This window comes from Octopus sinensis, linkage group LG2 (assembly GCF_006345805.1).
Source record: "Octopus sinensis linkage group LG2, ASM634580v1, whole genome shotgun sequence".
NCBI lineage: Eukaryota > Metazoa > Mollusca > Cephalopoda > Octopoda > Octopodidae > Octopus > Octopus sinensis.
Genome location: NC_042998.1, coordinates 9,449,477 through 9,468,641, shown reverse-complemented (window position 1 = coordinate 9,468,641; position 19,165 = coordinate 9,449,477). Strand labels below are relative to the sequence as shown.

The 19,165-nt window shown below is 35.3% G+C and overlaps 1 protein-coding gene across 2 annotated transcripts in view; it reads right to left on the bottom strand.

The window, feature by feature from the left end:
• Positions 1–19,165, bottom strand: part of LOC115231965 (ras GTPase-activating-like protein IQGAP1) — a 217,587-nt gene that overhangs the window by 38,545 nt on the left and 159,877 nt on the right. For both annotated transcript variants that reach the window (XM_029801847.2, XM_029801852.2), the window contains exons 13-19: positions 15,469–15,669; positions 12,189–12,352; positions 10,950–11,031; positions 8,800–8,963; positions 8,511–8,601; positions 7,609–7,776; positions 3,622–3,764 (exon numbers count right to left, since the gene is read on the bottom strand). In XM_029801847.2, the coding sequence (XP_029657707.1) occupies positions 3,622–3,764; positions 7,609–7,776; positions 8,511–8,601; positions 8,800–8,963; positions 10,950–11,031; positions 12,189–12,352; positions 15,469–15,669 (1,013 nt within the window). The remainder of the gene's footprint in view (positions 1–3,621; positions 3,765–7,608; positions 7,777–8,510; positions 8,602–8,799; positions 8,964–10,949; positions 11,032–12,188; positions 12,353–15,468; positions 15,670–19,165) is intronic.

The window sequence follows — 19,165 nt, the reverse complement described above, 5'->3', positions numbered from 1 at the left end:
ATTTCTCACAAAGCCTTGGTTGACCAGGGGTGAAATTAGGATCTTAGGTTCAGATCCCTCATCTAAACCAGTCGTTTCATGTGTTGGCAGCCCACCTACCACCCTCACTGCCAACCCTGAACTAATTCTAAAAGGCATGTGTCTGTTCAATTGCCCTTTTCTTTCTGTACGAGTACAATGACAGTACACAGTCAGTCTTTTACCATTATTTTGGAAGGGGTTAGGAGTTAGGGTGGGTGATATGACTAGCAGGCACTCCACTGCCATCACAATCATAGGCATTTATAAGAAAAAAAACCCCAAAAAACAGGGGGGGGGCAATTCATTTGGCTAAAAATTCCTCAAGGTGATGCTCCAGCATGGCTGCAATCTAATGACTGAAACAAGTAAAAAAAAAAAAAAAGATAAAAGTAATTTTAAAATGGGGAGGATTAGCTGATTACTATGACCCCAGAACTAGACTAAGACATTCTTTTATTGACCTCTGAAGGATGAAAGGCAAACCTGACCTTGGTGGGGTTTGAAGAAAGATTGTAAAATGCCAGAGGAAGAAATCTCAAAAAGAATTTTGTTCAATGTTTTAATGTTTCTTCTAATCCTCCAACCTAGTAGTAGTAGTAGTAATAATAATAATAATAATAATAATCATCTTGGTATAAAAGATGGGCTACAGCAAATATTCTGCTCAATACCATAGATTTGTTTTGTCAGTTGTTTGACCATAACCAGTTGAGCATGTCCCTTGGTGGCTGACGATATGTACATCTCTGATCACAGGCAGAAGTAGTGGGGAGCATCATAGCCATTTGTTGAAAGGAATTCTTTGGAGTTTGAATAATTCACCTCTGGAAACATGGGTGTTTCATTCAACATTCTTAAACAAACCTTATTCACAGACCTTTTGAATAGGATGGACTACATGACCTGAAGATAATTCTAACTGGGCCCTACTTGCAGAGTCATGCACTGTTTATTTTGATGAGATCACTATGTTATGCACATATAGTTGTGATGCATGTGCCTGGTGTACCCTTATCAGATGGGTATACTGGGCTTTGTATATTTGGACCCCGGTGTCACTTTGATGGCATGTACTACACTCTCATTCAATAATAATCCTTTCTACTAAAATTTCGGGAGAGGAGCCCAAATATCATCAGCCCCAGGACTTAACTGATACTCATTTTATTGACCCCAAAAGGGATGAAAGGTAAAGTTGATCTCAGCAGAATTTGAACTCAGAACATAAACACTGATGAAATGCTGCTAAGCATTTTGCCTGGCATGCTAATGTACTGCCAGCTCACTACCTTAATAATAATAGCTTCTGATTTAGGACCAAGACCAGCAATTTTAGTGGGAGGGTGTTAGTTGATAACATTGATCCTAGTATTTGACTAGTACTTTATTTGTAATGGGCTCAATGGTACTGAGTAAACCCCTTCCCCTTAAAATAACTGATTTTTTTTTTCTCTTTTTTTGCCCGAATCAGAAACCATTATTATTACTCTTATTTACTACTAGCTTAAAAGCCGCACTCCATGCGGACTTCTAACCTAGCTCCTACTGAGGGCTAATTGGGTTTGTGGCTGAAAACTAAAGAGCTAAATGACATGACTATAATACATCTATAATGACTATAGGCTCCAGTGGTGTTTGATCACAGGTTAAAGACAGATGAGAATTACTTTTGCAATGCAATCATTCTGTTGTATTCCAACTGTTGGCCAATTTGTCCCAAAGTTCTTATCTTGACGTAAAATTAATGAAGCGAATATCATTTATCTCCCCCTTGGTCTCTGACATCATCTGACAAACGTCAACCAAGATGGTGTGAATAAGCCAAGCTTTACATGCTAGAAATAGCAACCCAAGTGCTTTTAAAATCAGATCCCAATGCTGAATGTTCAAGAACCAAATGACGGGCAGATTTTCAAATCCGGGATCATCCTGATTCCAAAAAAGGTATAATATGTCTGTTGAGCAAATGTAGGCTGAGATACAGGGGGTCCCAGACGGACAGACAGAATTTCGGTTTTATTATTATAAATAAAGCAGTTTCTTGGTTTGCATAATAATAGTAATAATGGTTTCAAATTTTGACACAAGGCCAGAGCAATTTTTAGGAGATGGGATAGAGAGGGGTTCAATGTAACTGACCTAACAAATGCAATACAGGTGATACAAATGCTAGTACTTGTTGAAATGTAGGATTTTACAAATAATTTGAAAATATTTCTGATAATCAATATCAACATACAATAAAAAAATTGTTAAACTGGGACAGTGAAAGGAATAAAGAGAGGGGGAAGAGAAAGAGTGGAATGGGAAATGAGGGAAAGGGGCAGGAAAAAGGAAAGAAAAGGTGGTCAAGGGTGAAGGAGCTATACAGCTGGGATGGGGGTGGAAAGTTTTGAGAAAAGAGTGTATATATAAAGTAGAGATTGAGCTAGAAATTACAAATATGAAATTTATTGTAGGAAATGCAAGAGCAGTGGACCAGCGGAATTGTTTGAGTGTTGGAAAAGATACTTTGTGGTATTTTTTCTGACTCTTTACACACTGAGTTCAAGTCCAACCGAGGTCAACTTTGCCTTTCACCTCTTCTGGGTTGATAAAATAAAGTACCAGACAAGTACTGGGGTTGGTGTAATGAACTAATATCCTTCCCTCAAAATTGTTGGCCTTGTGCCAAAGTTGAATTTGTTACAGGAAAGGCTGATCAAAGGAATATATATTTCTCTGAATTAAAGCAGTATAATAGCAGATATTTAAATCTGATTAGTTTGGATATAGAAGACTGTTAAATGTTTACCAAAATTGCACAAACTCTGTAAGGTGTTAGGAGGGGAGTTCAGCTGTAAAAAGCTTGACAAAACAGACAGTGAGGCCTAGTGCAGTCTTCTGCCTAGCTAGCCCCTGTCAAACCGTCCAACCCATGCAGCAAAGAAAATGGATGTTAAATGATGATGAGAGGAGGAATGTAAACTATGTGCACCTTTCCTTCATTGGACGCTAAACTCTGCTTGCAAAGACCTGTTGAGGCAAGTGAAACTGAAATCAAATTCGATGACTGGCATCTGTGCTAGTGGAGCGCTAAGAGCACCATCCGAGCATGATTGTTACCAGAGCAGCTAACTGGCTTCCGTGACGGTGGCACATAAAAAGCACTATTCGAGCATGATTGTTACTAGTGTCGTCTTACTGGCACGTGAAAAAACATTCAAGCAAGGTCGTTGCCAGTGCCTCTGGACTGGGTCCTGTGCAGGTGGCATGTAAAAAACATCATTTGAGCATGGTCGTTGCCAGTACTGCCTGACTGGCCCTTGTGCCAGTGGCACGTAAAAGCATCCACTACACTCTGAGTGGTTGGCGTTAGGAAGGGCATCCAGCTGTAGAAACTCTGCCAGATTAGATTGGAGCATTGTGCAGCCATCTGATTCGCCAGTTCTCAGTCAAATCGTCCAACCCATGCTAGCATGGAAAGCGGACGTTAAACGATGATGATGATGATGAAACAGAAATACCAACAATCTGATGAATTGTCTAATTATGCACAATGAAATGGGCTGGTCTACATTAAAATAGTTAGGAAAAAATCAGAACAAAACTCATAATTACCTGGATTTCCTCTTTTGTCAGAATAGAATAATCTTTTATGATCGTGTCATTCCGAACCCAAGCGTAATCTCCAGTATTTACATTGTAAAAAAACTTAAAGCCTTCGGGTGATCTGTTCATCATCCATCCAGTTCCAGTCTCACCTAGTATTGGGAACAAAGAAAGGTAATATGGTTGACTTAGCAATTATTAGCATTAAAGGATAAATATAAAGTAAAAACAATATCTTCTACAAACTGATAGTTTCATAGCATTTTACAAGTTACTCAAATTTTTACTGAAGCACACACGTCTCACAGCAGGAAACACACAGCAAAGAAGTTGTGCTTTGTATTTGCAAAATATTCTACAACAAGGATTTCTAACACAGCAATACATTTTTTGGTGGTCCTATTTAATTAAACTGAACCCTTGTATTGGAATGGTTATTTATTTTATCAACCATGGATGAACAAGTCAAAGTAATAAAAATTTGAACCAAAACGGCCAAGGGACATAACTAGTGAAGAGCTGCCATAATTTGTTTTACATAAGTGCTTCATTTACAGTTGAAATTTTAACTGCTTTGCTGAATTGCTAAAATTTTAACAACTGATTCACCAAACAGCCAAAATCTAAACAACTGGGTTGGTAAGATGTTAAATTTTAAGAAATGGTTCATTGCACTGCCAAAATTTTAACAACTGGTTTTCTGAGTTGCTGATATTTTAAATTACGGAGATGTACTTGCATAGCAAGTGATTTGATCTGAGATCGTGTGCTGAAACGAAAACAATTGCAGCGTGGAAGGTGTTTGTAAGCCATTTAAGATATTTTAAATGGCTGACTGAACTTTTAGCCACAAATTCAACAATAAGACATCTTTTTATTAGAGGACTTTAATAATACCAAATTAAATAAAATGAGGTGAAAATCTGAAAACTCTGAAAATTTGTTAGAGTTAAGAAGGGCATCTAACCATTACCATGCAAAAAATGAAATGTATTAGTGACACGATCATTTGACCTGACTATGAGGGCAATAACTCACAAAAACTAACTTGGGCCGTGATGACCCATCGAATCCATGCTAGTACAGAAAGTAGAAGTAAACTGATGATGAAGATGGTGTGTGTGTGTGTGTGTGTGTGTGTGTGTGTGTGTGTGTACACAGACACTTGATAAGTTAGCTTGTCTCCAGCAAGTCAGAGTCCTTCCGACTCTAGATGACATTACTTATTTCATATTGATAATTCAGGTTATGATTGAAGCATGACACTGGTTAAATCTTACGTCTACCATGTTAATAAAAAAATCGAATTAACAGAAGATAAACTGAAATTGCTCCTTTTTAATGAAGAACTTTTACTACTTAACAATTCTATGTTGTTTTGTGAATGAATAAATAAGTGGTGATCAAAATATCTTGCAATATTAAGTTATGTCTAGTGTTGAACTGGACCTTGTTCTTGGGAACAGGTGAAATATATTTTATAAACAAACAGTTTACTTATTGCTGGATGATGAAGTAAAATCTACTCAATAAAAAGTGTCAATTACACCACAGTCAAATAACTCCTCCCACTTGTGCTGGCAATTCAATTATCCACTTCAAATATTTTGAAGTGAAAGTCAGTCACGGTGTTTTCTGCATAAAATAAGTGCAGAAGATTGGTACGATTTGTTTGCCTTGGTAGCAGTGAAGAAATGCACATATATTTTCTGAAGCATCTTTAAATACTTGAAATATTTCTTCACTACCACCAAGGCAAACAAATCGTACCAATCTTCTGCAGAAAACACAGTAACTGACTTTCACTTCAAAACATTTGAAGTGGATAACTGAATTGCAAGCACAAGCGAAAGGAGTTATTTGACTGTAATTGACACAACTTTATTGAGTATGTCTTACTTCATCCAGCAATAAGTAACTGTTCTTTTTCTTTTATAAAATATTTTGTCAGTTCCCAAGAACAAGGTCCAGTTCAACATTGGACATAACTTAATATTGCTCAGTATTTTGATCACCACTTTTTTTTATTCATTCACAAAGCAACATAGAATTGTTAAGTAACAAAAGTAGAAAGTAAAAGTTCTTCATTAACAAGGAGCACTTTCAGTGTATCTTCTGTTCTTTCGATTTTTTCTATTAACATAGTAGATATGATAAGATATAACCACAGTGTCATGTTTCAATCATAACCTGAATTATCAATACGAAATAAGCAATGTAATCTAGGGTAGGAAGGACTCTGACTTGCTGGAGACAAGCTAACTTATCAAGTGCTAATGTCACAATGAAATGCATCAAGTACACTCTTGATAGTTTTTGTTATTTAGATGAACCAATCAACAGTAGAGATGAGTGTTCTGAAAGCATATGAGCTAGAGGCGCAGGAGTGGCTGTGTGGTAATAGCTGGCTTACCAGCCACATGGTTCTGGGTTCAGTCCCACTGCATGGCACCTTGGGCAAGTGTCTTCTACTATAGCCTCGGGCCGACCAAAGCCTTGTGAGTGGATTTGGTAGACGGAAACTGAAAGAAGCCTGTCGTATATATGTATGTATATATATATATATATATATATATATACACATATATGCGTGTGTGTGTTTGTCCCCCTAGCATTGCTTGACAACCGATGCTGGTGTGTTTATGTCCCCGTTACTTAGCGGTTCGGCAAAAAGAGACCGATAGAATAAGTACTGGGCTTACAAAAGAATAAGTCCCAGGGTCGAGTTGCTCCAGCATGGCCGCAGTCAAATGACTGAAACAAGTAAAAGCGAATAAGGAGGAGGAGGAATAACCTGAGAGTTATTACCTTTGCTGATAACAAAGGAATTCTTTCTCCATAGAAAAGGCCAGATTGTATGATGAATGCATATGAAGTGCAATGTTGCATGACAAAGAGTCAAGCATATTGAATGTGGAGAATGTTTGAAAATTGGAAAGAAATGAGGTGAGCATCCTTCGCTGGATGAAGCACAAACATACTGAGAGAAGAACTGGGTGTGAGAGAAATCAAACAAAGTGTGCAGGAAGATTAAGGTGGTAAGGACACGGGATACACGTTTAGGATGGAACCTGAATAAAGAAGTTCCAAGATGTTCAAGTGAAAGGAACTCGTGAGAGAGGAAGACCAAGGAAGACATGAGAAGTGGTAAAGGCTGATCTTAGGATGTAGGGACCTATAAGAGATGACAAGAGAGAGAGCAACGAGTGGTGAGACATTGTGTTGGAGGAAACTCATCCAGTTGATGCAACCATGAAAAGACAAATATAATACAAGAGAATATGAGCTAATGATGGCATCTCTATGCCACTACTTTATCTATTGTAAACAGCAGCCAAATATCCTACTATCTTATGAAAGACAGGTTACATTTGATAATATAGTTCCAGATATATTATGTCTAAAAACAGAAGTGATAGTCACATCTAGAATGACTTTTAACCACAGGTTTATCCAATCAGGCCTCTCATGGATATCAACAACTGCTATGTCTGACTGACCAAGCCTCTGCTAACTTTGCTATCAAAAAATCCAATTAAATCTCATTTTATGTGACACTTGAAAACCAGCCACTCTTTTAAGATGCTATTCCAGACAAATTATTATTTTAATATTCTTAAAACTAATTCTAGATAAATTGCATTTATCCTTTTCTTTGAAGGTGGGGCTGAGCATTTTTTTTTTCTATTTCATGAACTATTTCACAAATTAATTCCTTGCTGAGAAACAGATACACATAATAAAAACAGTTGAAAAATATTTACATATTTAGCAAACATTTACCAAAACCAAAAGGAAATTTCTTTTACTCAAATGGAAAAAATTTAATTATTGAAGTTTAAAAATCAAATCAGTTTTACCTTCAGAGATTTGAAAACTAAGATAAAATGTTAGATAAGTAGTTTCATTTAAAAAAATTACACTAAAAGTATCTATACTAAGACAGAATACAGAAGTACAATATATAACGACCCAAATCATCATTAAAAATATTACCCAGTGTTTCCTTTTCACTGCGAAGTGCTCTCAGCTTTTCCATATAGATATTCCCACAAGAAGAACGTAAATTTTGCAATTGAACAGGCTGACATTGCAAAGACTGAAGCAGAACATCTGATGAATCTTGATTTAAGTTGGCATTTATATCTTTGATACCCAAAGACACTGAAAATAGAAAGAAAAAAGTTAGCAAAAAATAATTTTTTAAAGAAAATTATTCAAATTACACTGTTCAGGCAACTATTACCTCTGTTGGCAATGAAGGGATGTTCACTTTGAGAGAAGGGCAGACAGCAAAGTATTTTTTTGTATGAAGTGCATTGTTGCATGGTAGTGAAACATGGACACTGAACATGGAGGATATGGAAAGGTCAGTAAAAGAAATTAGGCAAATATGTTCCATTAGATGTGGAAAGTTAGTAGGGCATAAACCATCTGAGAGAAAAACTAGGGATAAGAGGAATCCAATGTTGTGTCCAAAAGAGACGTCTAAGCTGGTACAGACATGTGATGCATAAAAAGGATGACAGTAGGATAAAGATGTACCAAGTGATGTCAGTGGAAGGAGTCTGAAAAAGGAAATATGGAAAGAAATGGTGAAAACTGAGAGGTCAGGAGGTTAAACGCCATGAAGGGGATGAGAAAGAACTGCATCAAGTGGGGAGGCATGGTGCTGGAGCAGTCTTATTTAAATGATGAGTATGATTGACCAATACCTTGTGAGTGTATTTGGAAGAGAGAGAGAGAGAGAGAGAGAGAGAGAGAGATGTAGCTGCAGGGAGGAAGGGTTGCATAATGTTATGTTTAACACAGAGTTTAAAAGCAGCTGGTATATTGAGAGAGTATAAGGTAATTTAGGTGGAGTGTAAATGATAAAGAACGAAACAAAATAAATATACTTTCAACAGCTTTCTCTTCATCTTCATTTGCTTCAACGATAGTTTCTTGAATTTCCTCCAGCCACAGTAGTGTGTCTTCATCTTGAGATTGCTGAAATGTGTGAAAGAGAACATAAGAATTTGTACAGCCCAATCAAATATCTGTACACGTTTACACATGAGCATTATAACAAGATAAATCATGAACATAATAATCGTTTATACTATAAGAAGAAAATTGTAACAATTCATTAAAGTGTAGCATTTAATTAATAATTAGTAAACAAAAGAAAAATATGTTGATAGTTACCAATGCTTTCTTATTCTTCTTATTAACAAGCATAACCATATATTGGTGAGCGAGCCGATCCCTGACATTTTGAAGTTGAGCTGCTGGAAGCTGCAAAGCAGCTAATACAGCTTGTTCATCACCATTGGAAATAGCATCATTGATTGTCCCTATAGCACAAACTCCTGAAATGACAAAAAACAAAAGCATTAGATACACATGGAAATACGAAACCAGTTATCTACTACACATAACCAAACAAAAATATGAAACAAATCTTGCAACTCTAAACATCACAGAATAAATAAGTTATCGCATTTTTTTTTTTTTACTCGTTTCAGTCATTTGACTGCGGCCATGCTGGAGCACCGCCTTTAATCAAGCAACTCGACCCCGGGACTTATTCTTTTGTAAGCCCAGTACTTATTTTATTGGTCTCTTTTGCCGAACTGCTAAGTGACAGGGACATAAACACACTAGCATCGGTTGTCAAGCAATGCTAGGGGGACAAACACAGACACACATACATATATATATACATATATATGACGGGCTTTTGTTTCAGTTTCCGTCTACCAAATCCACTCACAAGGCTTTGGTCGGCCCGAGGCTATAGTAGAAGACACTTGCCCAAGGTGCCACGCAGTGGGACTGAACCCGGAACCATGTGGTTGGTAAACAAGCTACTTACCACACAGCCACTCCTGCACCTTCATCTCACTCCAGATTTCTGGTTCCCATTCTCTTTTGGTACCCACTCCTCACTCCATTTTAATTCTTTTATTATTATAGTTCAATCAACAACCCCCTCCACCCAATGGCTTGAAGCAACTTTCCATTCAACATTGCAACTGAATTCGCTGAACCTAAGAAGTAGTTCAGCTGCTGATATAGACCATCTCCCACCAGTTCCCTTAGATTTTCAATTTAGCCAATAATTTCTTCCAACATTCAACTTTCTGTGTATGCAAGAATTTCGACTGTACACTCTCTCAATCAATTAGGATCTTAACAATAATCTCTGATGAAATTTGAGCAAGCAAGTGTATGTATGTAAAAGGTATTTATTTTGGAGTAAAAACATATAATCCTCCAAGAACATCACCTAAATGGAAAAATCTCACAAAATCCACAACAACACTCTCAGATTACTCATATCCTAATTATTAATAAAAACAAAATTATAAACAATAGATTTGGATTGAGAGCCAAAACAGTAAAGTTTGAGTAATCATAGTTAAAAGTTTAAAGATTCCCTATTATAAAGAGCTGTTCTTCATCTTTTAGCACTCAGATTACTGTCAAATGTAATGCTTAATTATTCACATTGTCTTGAATTAACCAAGCATTATGCTATAGTTTCAAGATTTTGATGTGATTTTTATTTTTAGAATGACATTGTAGGATAGGTGTGAGAAGCCAGATGTAGCTGGTTTGAGCATAAAACAGAATACCAGGGCCAGATATGACTGTTTTAAATGCTGAAGGGTAAAATCAATACCACATTCGTATAAAACAGTTTTTTTGTTCATCAAAAATTCTCAAAATCTCTGAATTTAGTTCCATAATCCAATGAATCATCAATCTCCACTTATCTCAATAAACTAATTCTCACACATGCCATCATGGAAGGCAAATGTTAAACGATGACTCACATACACACACAAAAAGTAGGCAAACAAATGAAAGTGGTACTCAACACATATAGTTAGAATAGTAAGTATTTAATAACAGACCGACTATATATATATATATATATATGAAAAGTTAATCCAAACAAGAAAGCACAAAAAAAACACAACAACGCGAGGACGTGGAACAAATATAGTATTATTGGATGCTTAAGAAAGAAGGAGGGTTTAACGTTTCGAGCGGAGCTCTTCGTTGGAAACATAGAAGGAAAGATCCAGAGAAGGGAAGACAGAGGAAAAAAAAAAAAAACCACACATACACACACAGAGTCCATTCCATTCTAAATACCTTCCAAACTTATTCCTAACAGCATTATCAACACTTTGGGAAATCAAGATTTTCATATTCCTGTAAATAAAAACAAACTGAAAAGTTCGCTTTCTTTTCATGAAAGAAAATCTAAAAACCTATAAAGCAAGTATGAAGATAATCACAAAAACAGTTGACACACAAGATACGTATATTGGACTTCCACTTACGTTCATGCTCCTGTTGTACTTGTTGATGAACTTTTTCTACTGCCATTACAATTTCATGGTGCGTTAGCTGCTCACAAGGTAACTATAATAAATATCAAAAAACATTTTTGAAAACCCACAGTCGAGCTTATAGCACAGGAAGGGTTTATTCTCAATGTTAGGTGTAACTAGAAATGACAATGGACCATAATAAGTGGAGAGATGCTGTGATGGAGAGGACGTGTCAAACTCCGACAAATAAGCCTCAATGCAATAAGCAGCAAACAGGGTAAAAATGTCACATTTAGAAAAATTAAAAATCGTTAAATGTCTAATCCAGCAAATTAATAAAATTGAACCAATCCTATGACTGGCACCCAGCAGTTGCCAGTGCCGCTGGACTGACTCCTGTGCAGGTGGCAAGTAAAAAAAACCGTTTCGACCCTGTGCTTGAGGAGACCTAATTGAGTCAAGTACATCAACATCAATGGAAATTGTAGTTGTGATCCCTGTGTCGGTGGCACATAAAAAGCACCATCCGAACGTGGCTGATGCCAGCGCCGCCTTGACTGGCTTCTGTGCTGGTGGCACGTAAAAAGCACCAACCGATCGTAGCCGTTGCCAGCCTCGCCTGGCACCTGTGCCAGTGGCACGTAAAAAGCACCCACTACACTCACGGAGTGGTTGGCGTTAGGAAGGGCATCCAGCTGTAGAAACACTGCCAGATCAGACTGGAGCCTGGTGCAGCCTTCTGGCTTCCCAGACCCCAGTTGAACCGTCCAACTCATGCTAGCATGGAAAACACGTTAAACGATGATGAAAATTGTTTACATCCAAAGGTTAATAAGTTTACTTAGATAGGAATATAACTCATTTAGTTACAATAAATTAATGATATGTAAATAAGATAATCAAACAATGTAGAACTAAGGTGGTAAAATAAGATAACAAAAAATCATTAGAATATTTATACTCTGAAGATTTATGATAATCAAAATTTTATACAATATTTTTCAGCACAAATCTAAATTTCGTAAGATAATGAAGTGTTGACTAGAAGTACCAATTATCTGGCAATAATCGTTAATTAAATACAAGACATGCAGGATAAGGGCACTCAAATTAACTGATACAACACCTGAGTATGGGAGTAATAATAAACAGTTATAGACGTCCTGAATCAGAGGTGACTCGGATGCTAATCATCAACAATTGCAATCAACATTATATGTTATCTTACAGAGACACAAGCAGACTCACCTCAAATTTCTTCTGTTTTTCCTTCGCTAGACAGTTTTGATACTTCTCACTGAGTTCAAAATCAAGTGTAGGAATATGTGCATTTGGATCACTTAGGGCAGTGAATGTTGCTTGAGAATTTCTTCTGTCAACAGCACTATTTATTGCAGCAATTGCAGAAAGAACTAAAATAAGAAAAAAAAAAAAAAAAAAAAGCCAAAATAAAGCATCTTCAATTAAATTTAACTAGGGTTAAATTGTACTTTAAATTTAATCAATTGCTAAATGTATTGAAATGATTCCATAGAGATAAGCATTTCATCATTAATCAATCAGTCGAGAAGGAAGACTGGTTCCTATTTTGTCAGTACTAAGAAAGCTTTTCAATTAACAACTTCACCCCTACTATCACTATTGGTCCTTAAGGGAGAAAAAAAAATCATCTTGAATTTTAGCTTAATAAAGTATTAATGAATAAGTTTTAATGATTGATTTATGAGTGCATTTGTACAGCTTTATTTATTAATAAAATATGTTTAGTCAGCACTTAAGTTAAAAATCTGACTGGACTTCTACAACTGTCATTTTTAAATTAACCATTTAGCATTAACTCATAGATTCAAGATTTCAATGGTGTGATTGTTTTTAGAATGACATTGTCGGGTATGTGTGAGAGGCTGGATCTGGTCAGTTTGACCATAAAACAGGTAGAATATTTGGGCTATATATGACTGATTTAAATGCTAAAGAGCTAATGACTTTCTATTTTCTTTTGTAAGATAACTATTTGTAATATAACAAAGTTGTACAATAAGGACTTCAGAGTAGCACTGAAATATTAAAATTATTCTGAGATGTAACTCTACAGCTGATATTTCAAAACTCATTAATTACAACTTTCAACATATGAAGTTTTGAATACTAGTTTCAATTCTCACTATATTTGTCCAACACCTACACAAAGCTCACTAAAGAAATGACTATTTTTATTACATTCCATTTTCAATGCAAAATGAGGAAATTGCAATGTTTGAGAATACTAAATAAAGCCAATGTTAATTAAACATGCAACAGATTTGAAAATTATTTCTAATAATATCAAGTTAAAGATAGCAGAATACTCAATGCAGATACTACATTGCTTGTTATGAGGATATGCATGATATGCTTACAAAGAACTTCATTATATAACAAGAAAAATACATAACTAATTAAAGTTATTTAATCACAATATTAGACATCAATTGAAGTAACCCATGTTGGACATGAACAGAACCATAAAACAAGGATTCCATGCAGAATCCATAAATAGTGCTATTGTGCTGTGTTAACTACTGTAAAAATATCCGGCCAATATTTAATTACAATTGCTCTACACTGTTGCACATCACATTTCATTTCATTTAATGTACCAACAAGAATTAACAATACTTTACAGTAATATTCATGAAATTTGGTATCATTGTAATTTACCAATATAATCATTATTAAATTAATGTCTATGTATTAAAGTTGAAAAAGCTATCAAAGACCTACAGCAAAACTTTAAAAAGCAGACAAATTTAATAAGCAGAATGCAATCAAATCGAAAAATATAAATATCTTTAAAATTGGCAGCAATCAGTGGAAATAGGAAATGAAACATTGATTTATTGCACATTATAATGCTTTTATAAATAGTAATAAGAAATAATAATGGGTATTTGTATAACTTTCTTACATTATATACAAATTTGAAAATGAAAGTGAATTTATTTAGACAGAAATATAGATCAAAACCTATTATTATTACTGCAATTGTTTAAATTCATTTAGTGTGTGATAAAGAAACATTAGAAAAACATGATAACTATAGAGTTTTGAGATTTGATCTACCAACTAAATTAGTATACTACAAAATTAGCTGTATTAATTAAAATGTTCTCATAAATGATAAACTAGTTTTTTGCTTAAAAAAAAAAAAAGAAATTCCTCATGAAAACAGGAAATTAGATGAGACAGTAGACCCTTTCCTCATATTTATTAGCTAGAAATCAAAATTAATTAATTGATTCCATATACTAAGCATATATACACTCTTGGCTTACCCATATCATTTTATCTAAATTCGACTATCTAAAATCTATATCAAATAACTAGTTATATATTTTTGATGGTAACACATCACTTATGAAAATTAAGTGATTTGAGCTTATTTGAATTGAATATTGTATATCACAGTATGTCAACCATTTCATACATACAACACACATACACACACAAGTGTGTGTGTGTGTGCACTTAAAACTAAAAAGTTATTTAAACTTTTTGAAAAATAATTAAATATTGTGAATAAAAAAAATTTGAAACTGTTCTGATTAGTTTCATCCTTTAATTTTATTGACCTCATCACTCCCAATCAAATTATTCCCAAATATTTTAAAACTAAATTTATCAATTTAATATCTAACAAAAACCATTCTTGCTTCCATTCCAAACAGAATAGAAACTTAATCACAGAGAAAAATTTGGTTGTCCTTAATTCCACTTAATTTTAAGCTTTAAAAGAAGTTATCAGGATAAAAACTGTAAAGAGAAATAAAATCGGCCTAATTCTGAGCTGACATGGAATTCTCTAGAACATAGTGACATTCAAAGTGTCAGCATGACCCATAGAAAATCAGATCAGCTATTTCAATTCCAGAAGGTTTAGATTCTGTCATTTTGTCCATATTTTGTGAGTCAGATTCAATGACAAAAAATTATCTCATAATACAGATTTGGAACTGGCACCTGCTATAAAGAATCAAACTCATATTTCATAAACAAGGGAAGAGATTTTTTTTTATAATTTGATTAGGCATTATTTAGAAAAATGCATATCAATAATTGATCCAGTATTATCAACACGAAAATAGTTTGAGTATGCTAATAAAGGAAAGTAAGCGATAATGGTATTATTTGCATCCAATAGCAGTAAGTTTTGGCCATTGTACCATGGCTGATTTAATAAAATCACCAGGCATTAAATTATGCTCCAAAGTATCATTCTTCACTCATAAAATCAATACATATTATTTAATAGATAAGAACAAATCCTTTTCTGTTTTTAGCCCTACATTATATTTTAGACAATGCTATTATCCAAAATAATACTACCAAAAATATTTCCAATTTTTACATTAATGTTACAGAGAACCTGATAAATAAATAGACGATTTTTTAAATTCAGTTTAAAAATAGAGTACTAATGAAAATTGGTCAGGATTAATTTAATAAAGTCTAATATCTCACATTCAATAGAAAAGTAAGAGAAACTTACTTTTGACTGCATTAAAGATTTCATGATACTCCAGAGAGTCCTGCTTCTCTTGCCTTATACTACAGAACTCATCACAGTACAACATAGGGGCAGTGTCATCGATTGGACTCAGTTGGGCAGCTGGGTTCTGAAGAGCTTTCATTAATTGCTCAGCATCAGTGTTTTCAATAGCAAGATTGATATTCTTCACGGCAACTTGCTCTGTGATAAACAATTTCAACAATTTCAACTTCAAAAAATATTTTTTTTGTATTCATTATTAACGTAAACAAATCCATTAAAAAAAATACACATTACAAAGAATAAAGAAAAAAAAAAGCTTTTATGCATGAATGCATACACAGACATATGTACATACATGTATAAATAATATACACACACACACACATCTGCATATACACATACAAAAATATACAGAACTATATATACATAAAGACATTTACATACACACACATACTGATAGCACTGGAATGGAACTACAAAATGAAATATGGAATATTAATGCATTTACTCCTCACATCTGGATCTTTTGAAATATATACATACACATATATGCAGCCATATTTATTTATTTGTGTATGTGTTTGTGTATAGAATTAATGCATAAGCATCAAAGAATATATCCATGATAATAACACATTTGCTAACAGATCATTAAACACATTATAAACCATTAAAACCAAATAAGACTGATTTGTATATGTGTATATATATATATATATATATATATGTATGTATGTAAAATTAGTTAGCAAGGAGAGACACACAAATAAGAAAGAAGAAAGCAAAGGGCCACTGCTGCGGTCACAGGAGTGTGACGAAAGAACTCTGGCCGAAATAAGCTTAAGATTAATGTAAAAAAATAAATAACACTGAAGCAAAGTAACACCGAATATATATTGCATGTGTTTTTATTGGCTAAACTGGCAAAATGACCCTTCCTAAATACAACAATATTTTTTTCAACACACGATTTCACATCAAAAGTCTTGCAAAACAAATATATAAACGTAAATTAGCAACAGTTTTCTGATTAACATAGCATTTCTGAAAGTTTCTGTAAAGAGTTTTTAAATTTAATTTAATTTAAATTACTTATCTATCACAATTATGTAATTATATATTTGTTAGTGTTTATCTCCATGAAACAGCTGTTGAGCACAGAGTATGAACTCTATGTGAAGTTCAATGCTTTTCTGCTAAATATATTGCTCTTAAAGATCATTTTAGCTGATTGTGTGTATCTAATATGGATCTACTGTGAAGTAAGAATCTGCTGGAGTTTAACAACTTATTGAACTTGTAATTTCCGTGGATTTATTCTTTGATCTTTATACATCAATTGCCTCTGTGTATGTATGTGTATACACACATCAGTATATAAGTTTACACACATATATACATCTTTATTACTCTTACTTGTTTCAGTCATTTGACTGCGGCCATGCTGGAGCACCGCCTTTAGTCGAGCAAATCGACCCCGGGACTTATTCTTTGTAAATCCAGTACTTATTCTATCGGTCGCTTTTACCAAACTGCTAAGTGACGGGGACGTAAACACACCAGCATCGGTTGTCAAGCAATGCTAGGGGGACAAACACAGACACACAAACACAGACACATATATATATATATACATATACATATATACGACAGGCTTCTTTCAGTTTCCGTCTACCAAATCCACTCACAAGGCACTGGTCGGCCCGGGGCTATAGCAGAAGACACTTGCCCAAGATGCCACGAAGTGGGACTGAACCCGCAACTATGTGGTTGGTTAGCAAGCTACTTACCACACAGCCACTCCTGCACCTATATATATGTCTTTTTATACACACACACATTTATATACACATCTAAGTATTTATGTATCTATGCATCCATTTTTATCTATATATATATACAAATATGCAACACAACCATCAACTTGAAACCCCTAAAAAAAAAACTATTACCTTTACCAGACAGAGCCCCAATGAAGGACAATCACAGAATATTAATGTGTGGTATTACAACAAGAAAATCCCCATGAACCCTCAAACAAGTTTAACCCTACAAGAACCAGAGTTTCATGTAAACATATATATGCATATTCGCAGGAGTGGCTGTGTGGTAAGTAGCTTGATTACCAACCACATGGTTCTGGGTTCAGCCCCACTGCGTGGCACCTTGGGCAAGTGTCTTCTATTATAGCCTCGGGCCAACCAAAGCCTTGTGAGTGGATTTGGTAGATGGAAACTGAAAGAAGCCCGTCGTATATATGTATGTATGTATATATATATATATATGTACTATTTTACTTGTTTCAGTCATTTGACTGCAGCCATGCAGGAGCACCGCCTTCAGTCGAGCAAATCGACCCTGGGACTTATTCTTTGTAAGCCCAGTACTTATTCTATCGGTCTCTTTTGCCGAACCGCTAAGTGATGGGGACGTAAACACACCAGCATCGGTTGTCAAGCAATGCTAGGGGGACAAACACAGACACACAAACACACACATACATATATATATATATATATATATATACATATATACGACAGGCTTCTTTCAGTTTCCGTCTACCAAATCCACTCACAAGGCATTGGTCGGCCCGGGGCTATAGCAGAGGACACTTGCCCAAGATGCCACGCAGTGGGACTGAACCCGGAACCATGTGGTTGGTTAGCAAGCTACTTACCACACAGCCACTCCATGCGTGTGTGTGTTTGTGTGTCTGTGTTTGTCCACCTAGCATTGCTTGACAACCGATGCTGGTGTGTTTACGTCCCCATTACTTAGCGGTTCGGCAAAAGAGACCGATAGAATAAGTACTGGGCTTAGAAAAGAATAAGTCCCGGGGTCGAGTTGCTCGATTAAAGCTGGTGCTCCAGTATGGCCGCAGTCAAATAACTGAAACAAGTAAAAGAGTAAAGAGTATACATATTGAGGAACTGTTTTACCACCTGATGCTCTTGCTGTTGCTAACCCTTTGAAATGGATCTCTTATTGCACACATCTCCAAAGATTCAAAGCCAGCAGATGATTTGTTGACAGGGAGTTTGTTTTGCAATAATGTCACTGCTTGAGGCTCATTGACTTTCAGAGAAGAGCAAATGTTAAACACACACACACAAAGAGAGCCAGCTGTCACTCATGAACAATTATGGTTTGGTAACCTGTAACATGCTTTTGCTATTTGCTTAAGGTACCCGTCTAATGTGAGCAGGCAGACACCCTCATGATTTTTCAACCCTTTGACCCAGCAGCACATTCAGGATGTAACAGGAGAGAAAGCTGCGTCAGCACTTGGCTGGTACTCGTTTTCAAATGAGTAGACTGCATCAACATGAATGCAGTGCCCTTGCTCAAGGATACAACACGCTATCTGGTACAGGAATTGAAACCACATTATAATTCTGACACTTTTAAGTATATATGTACATAATGAGCTTCTTTGTTTCCATCAATTAAAATCCACCCATAAGACAGGTCAGTCCAAGGCGAGAGTGGAAGACACCTGCTGAAGGTGTTACACAAGGAAATGAACCCAAAACCATGTGGTTAGGAAGTACACACAAAATGTGGCTTAAATTTTATGACAGTAACAACATATATATATATACAGAGAAAGAAATTGAAATCAAATCAAATTTGATGACTGGCATCTGCGCTAGTGGAGCGCTAAGAGCACCATCCGAGCGTGATTGTTGCCAGA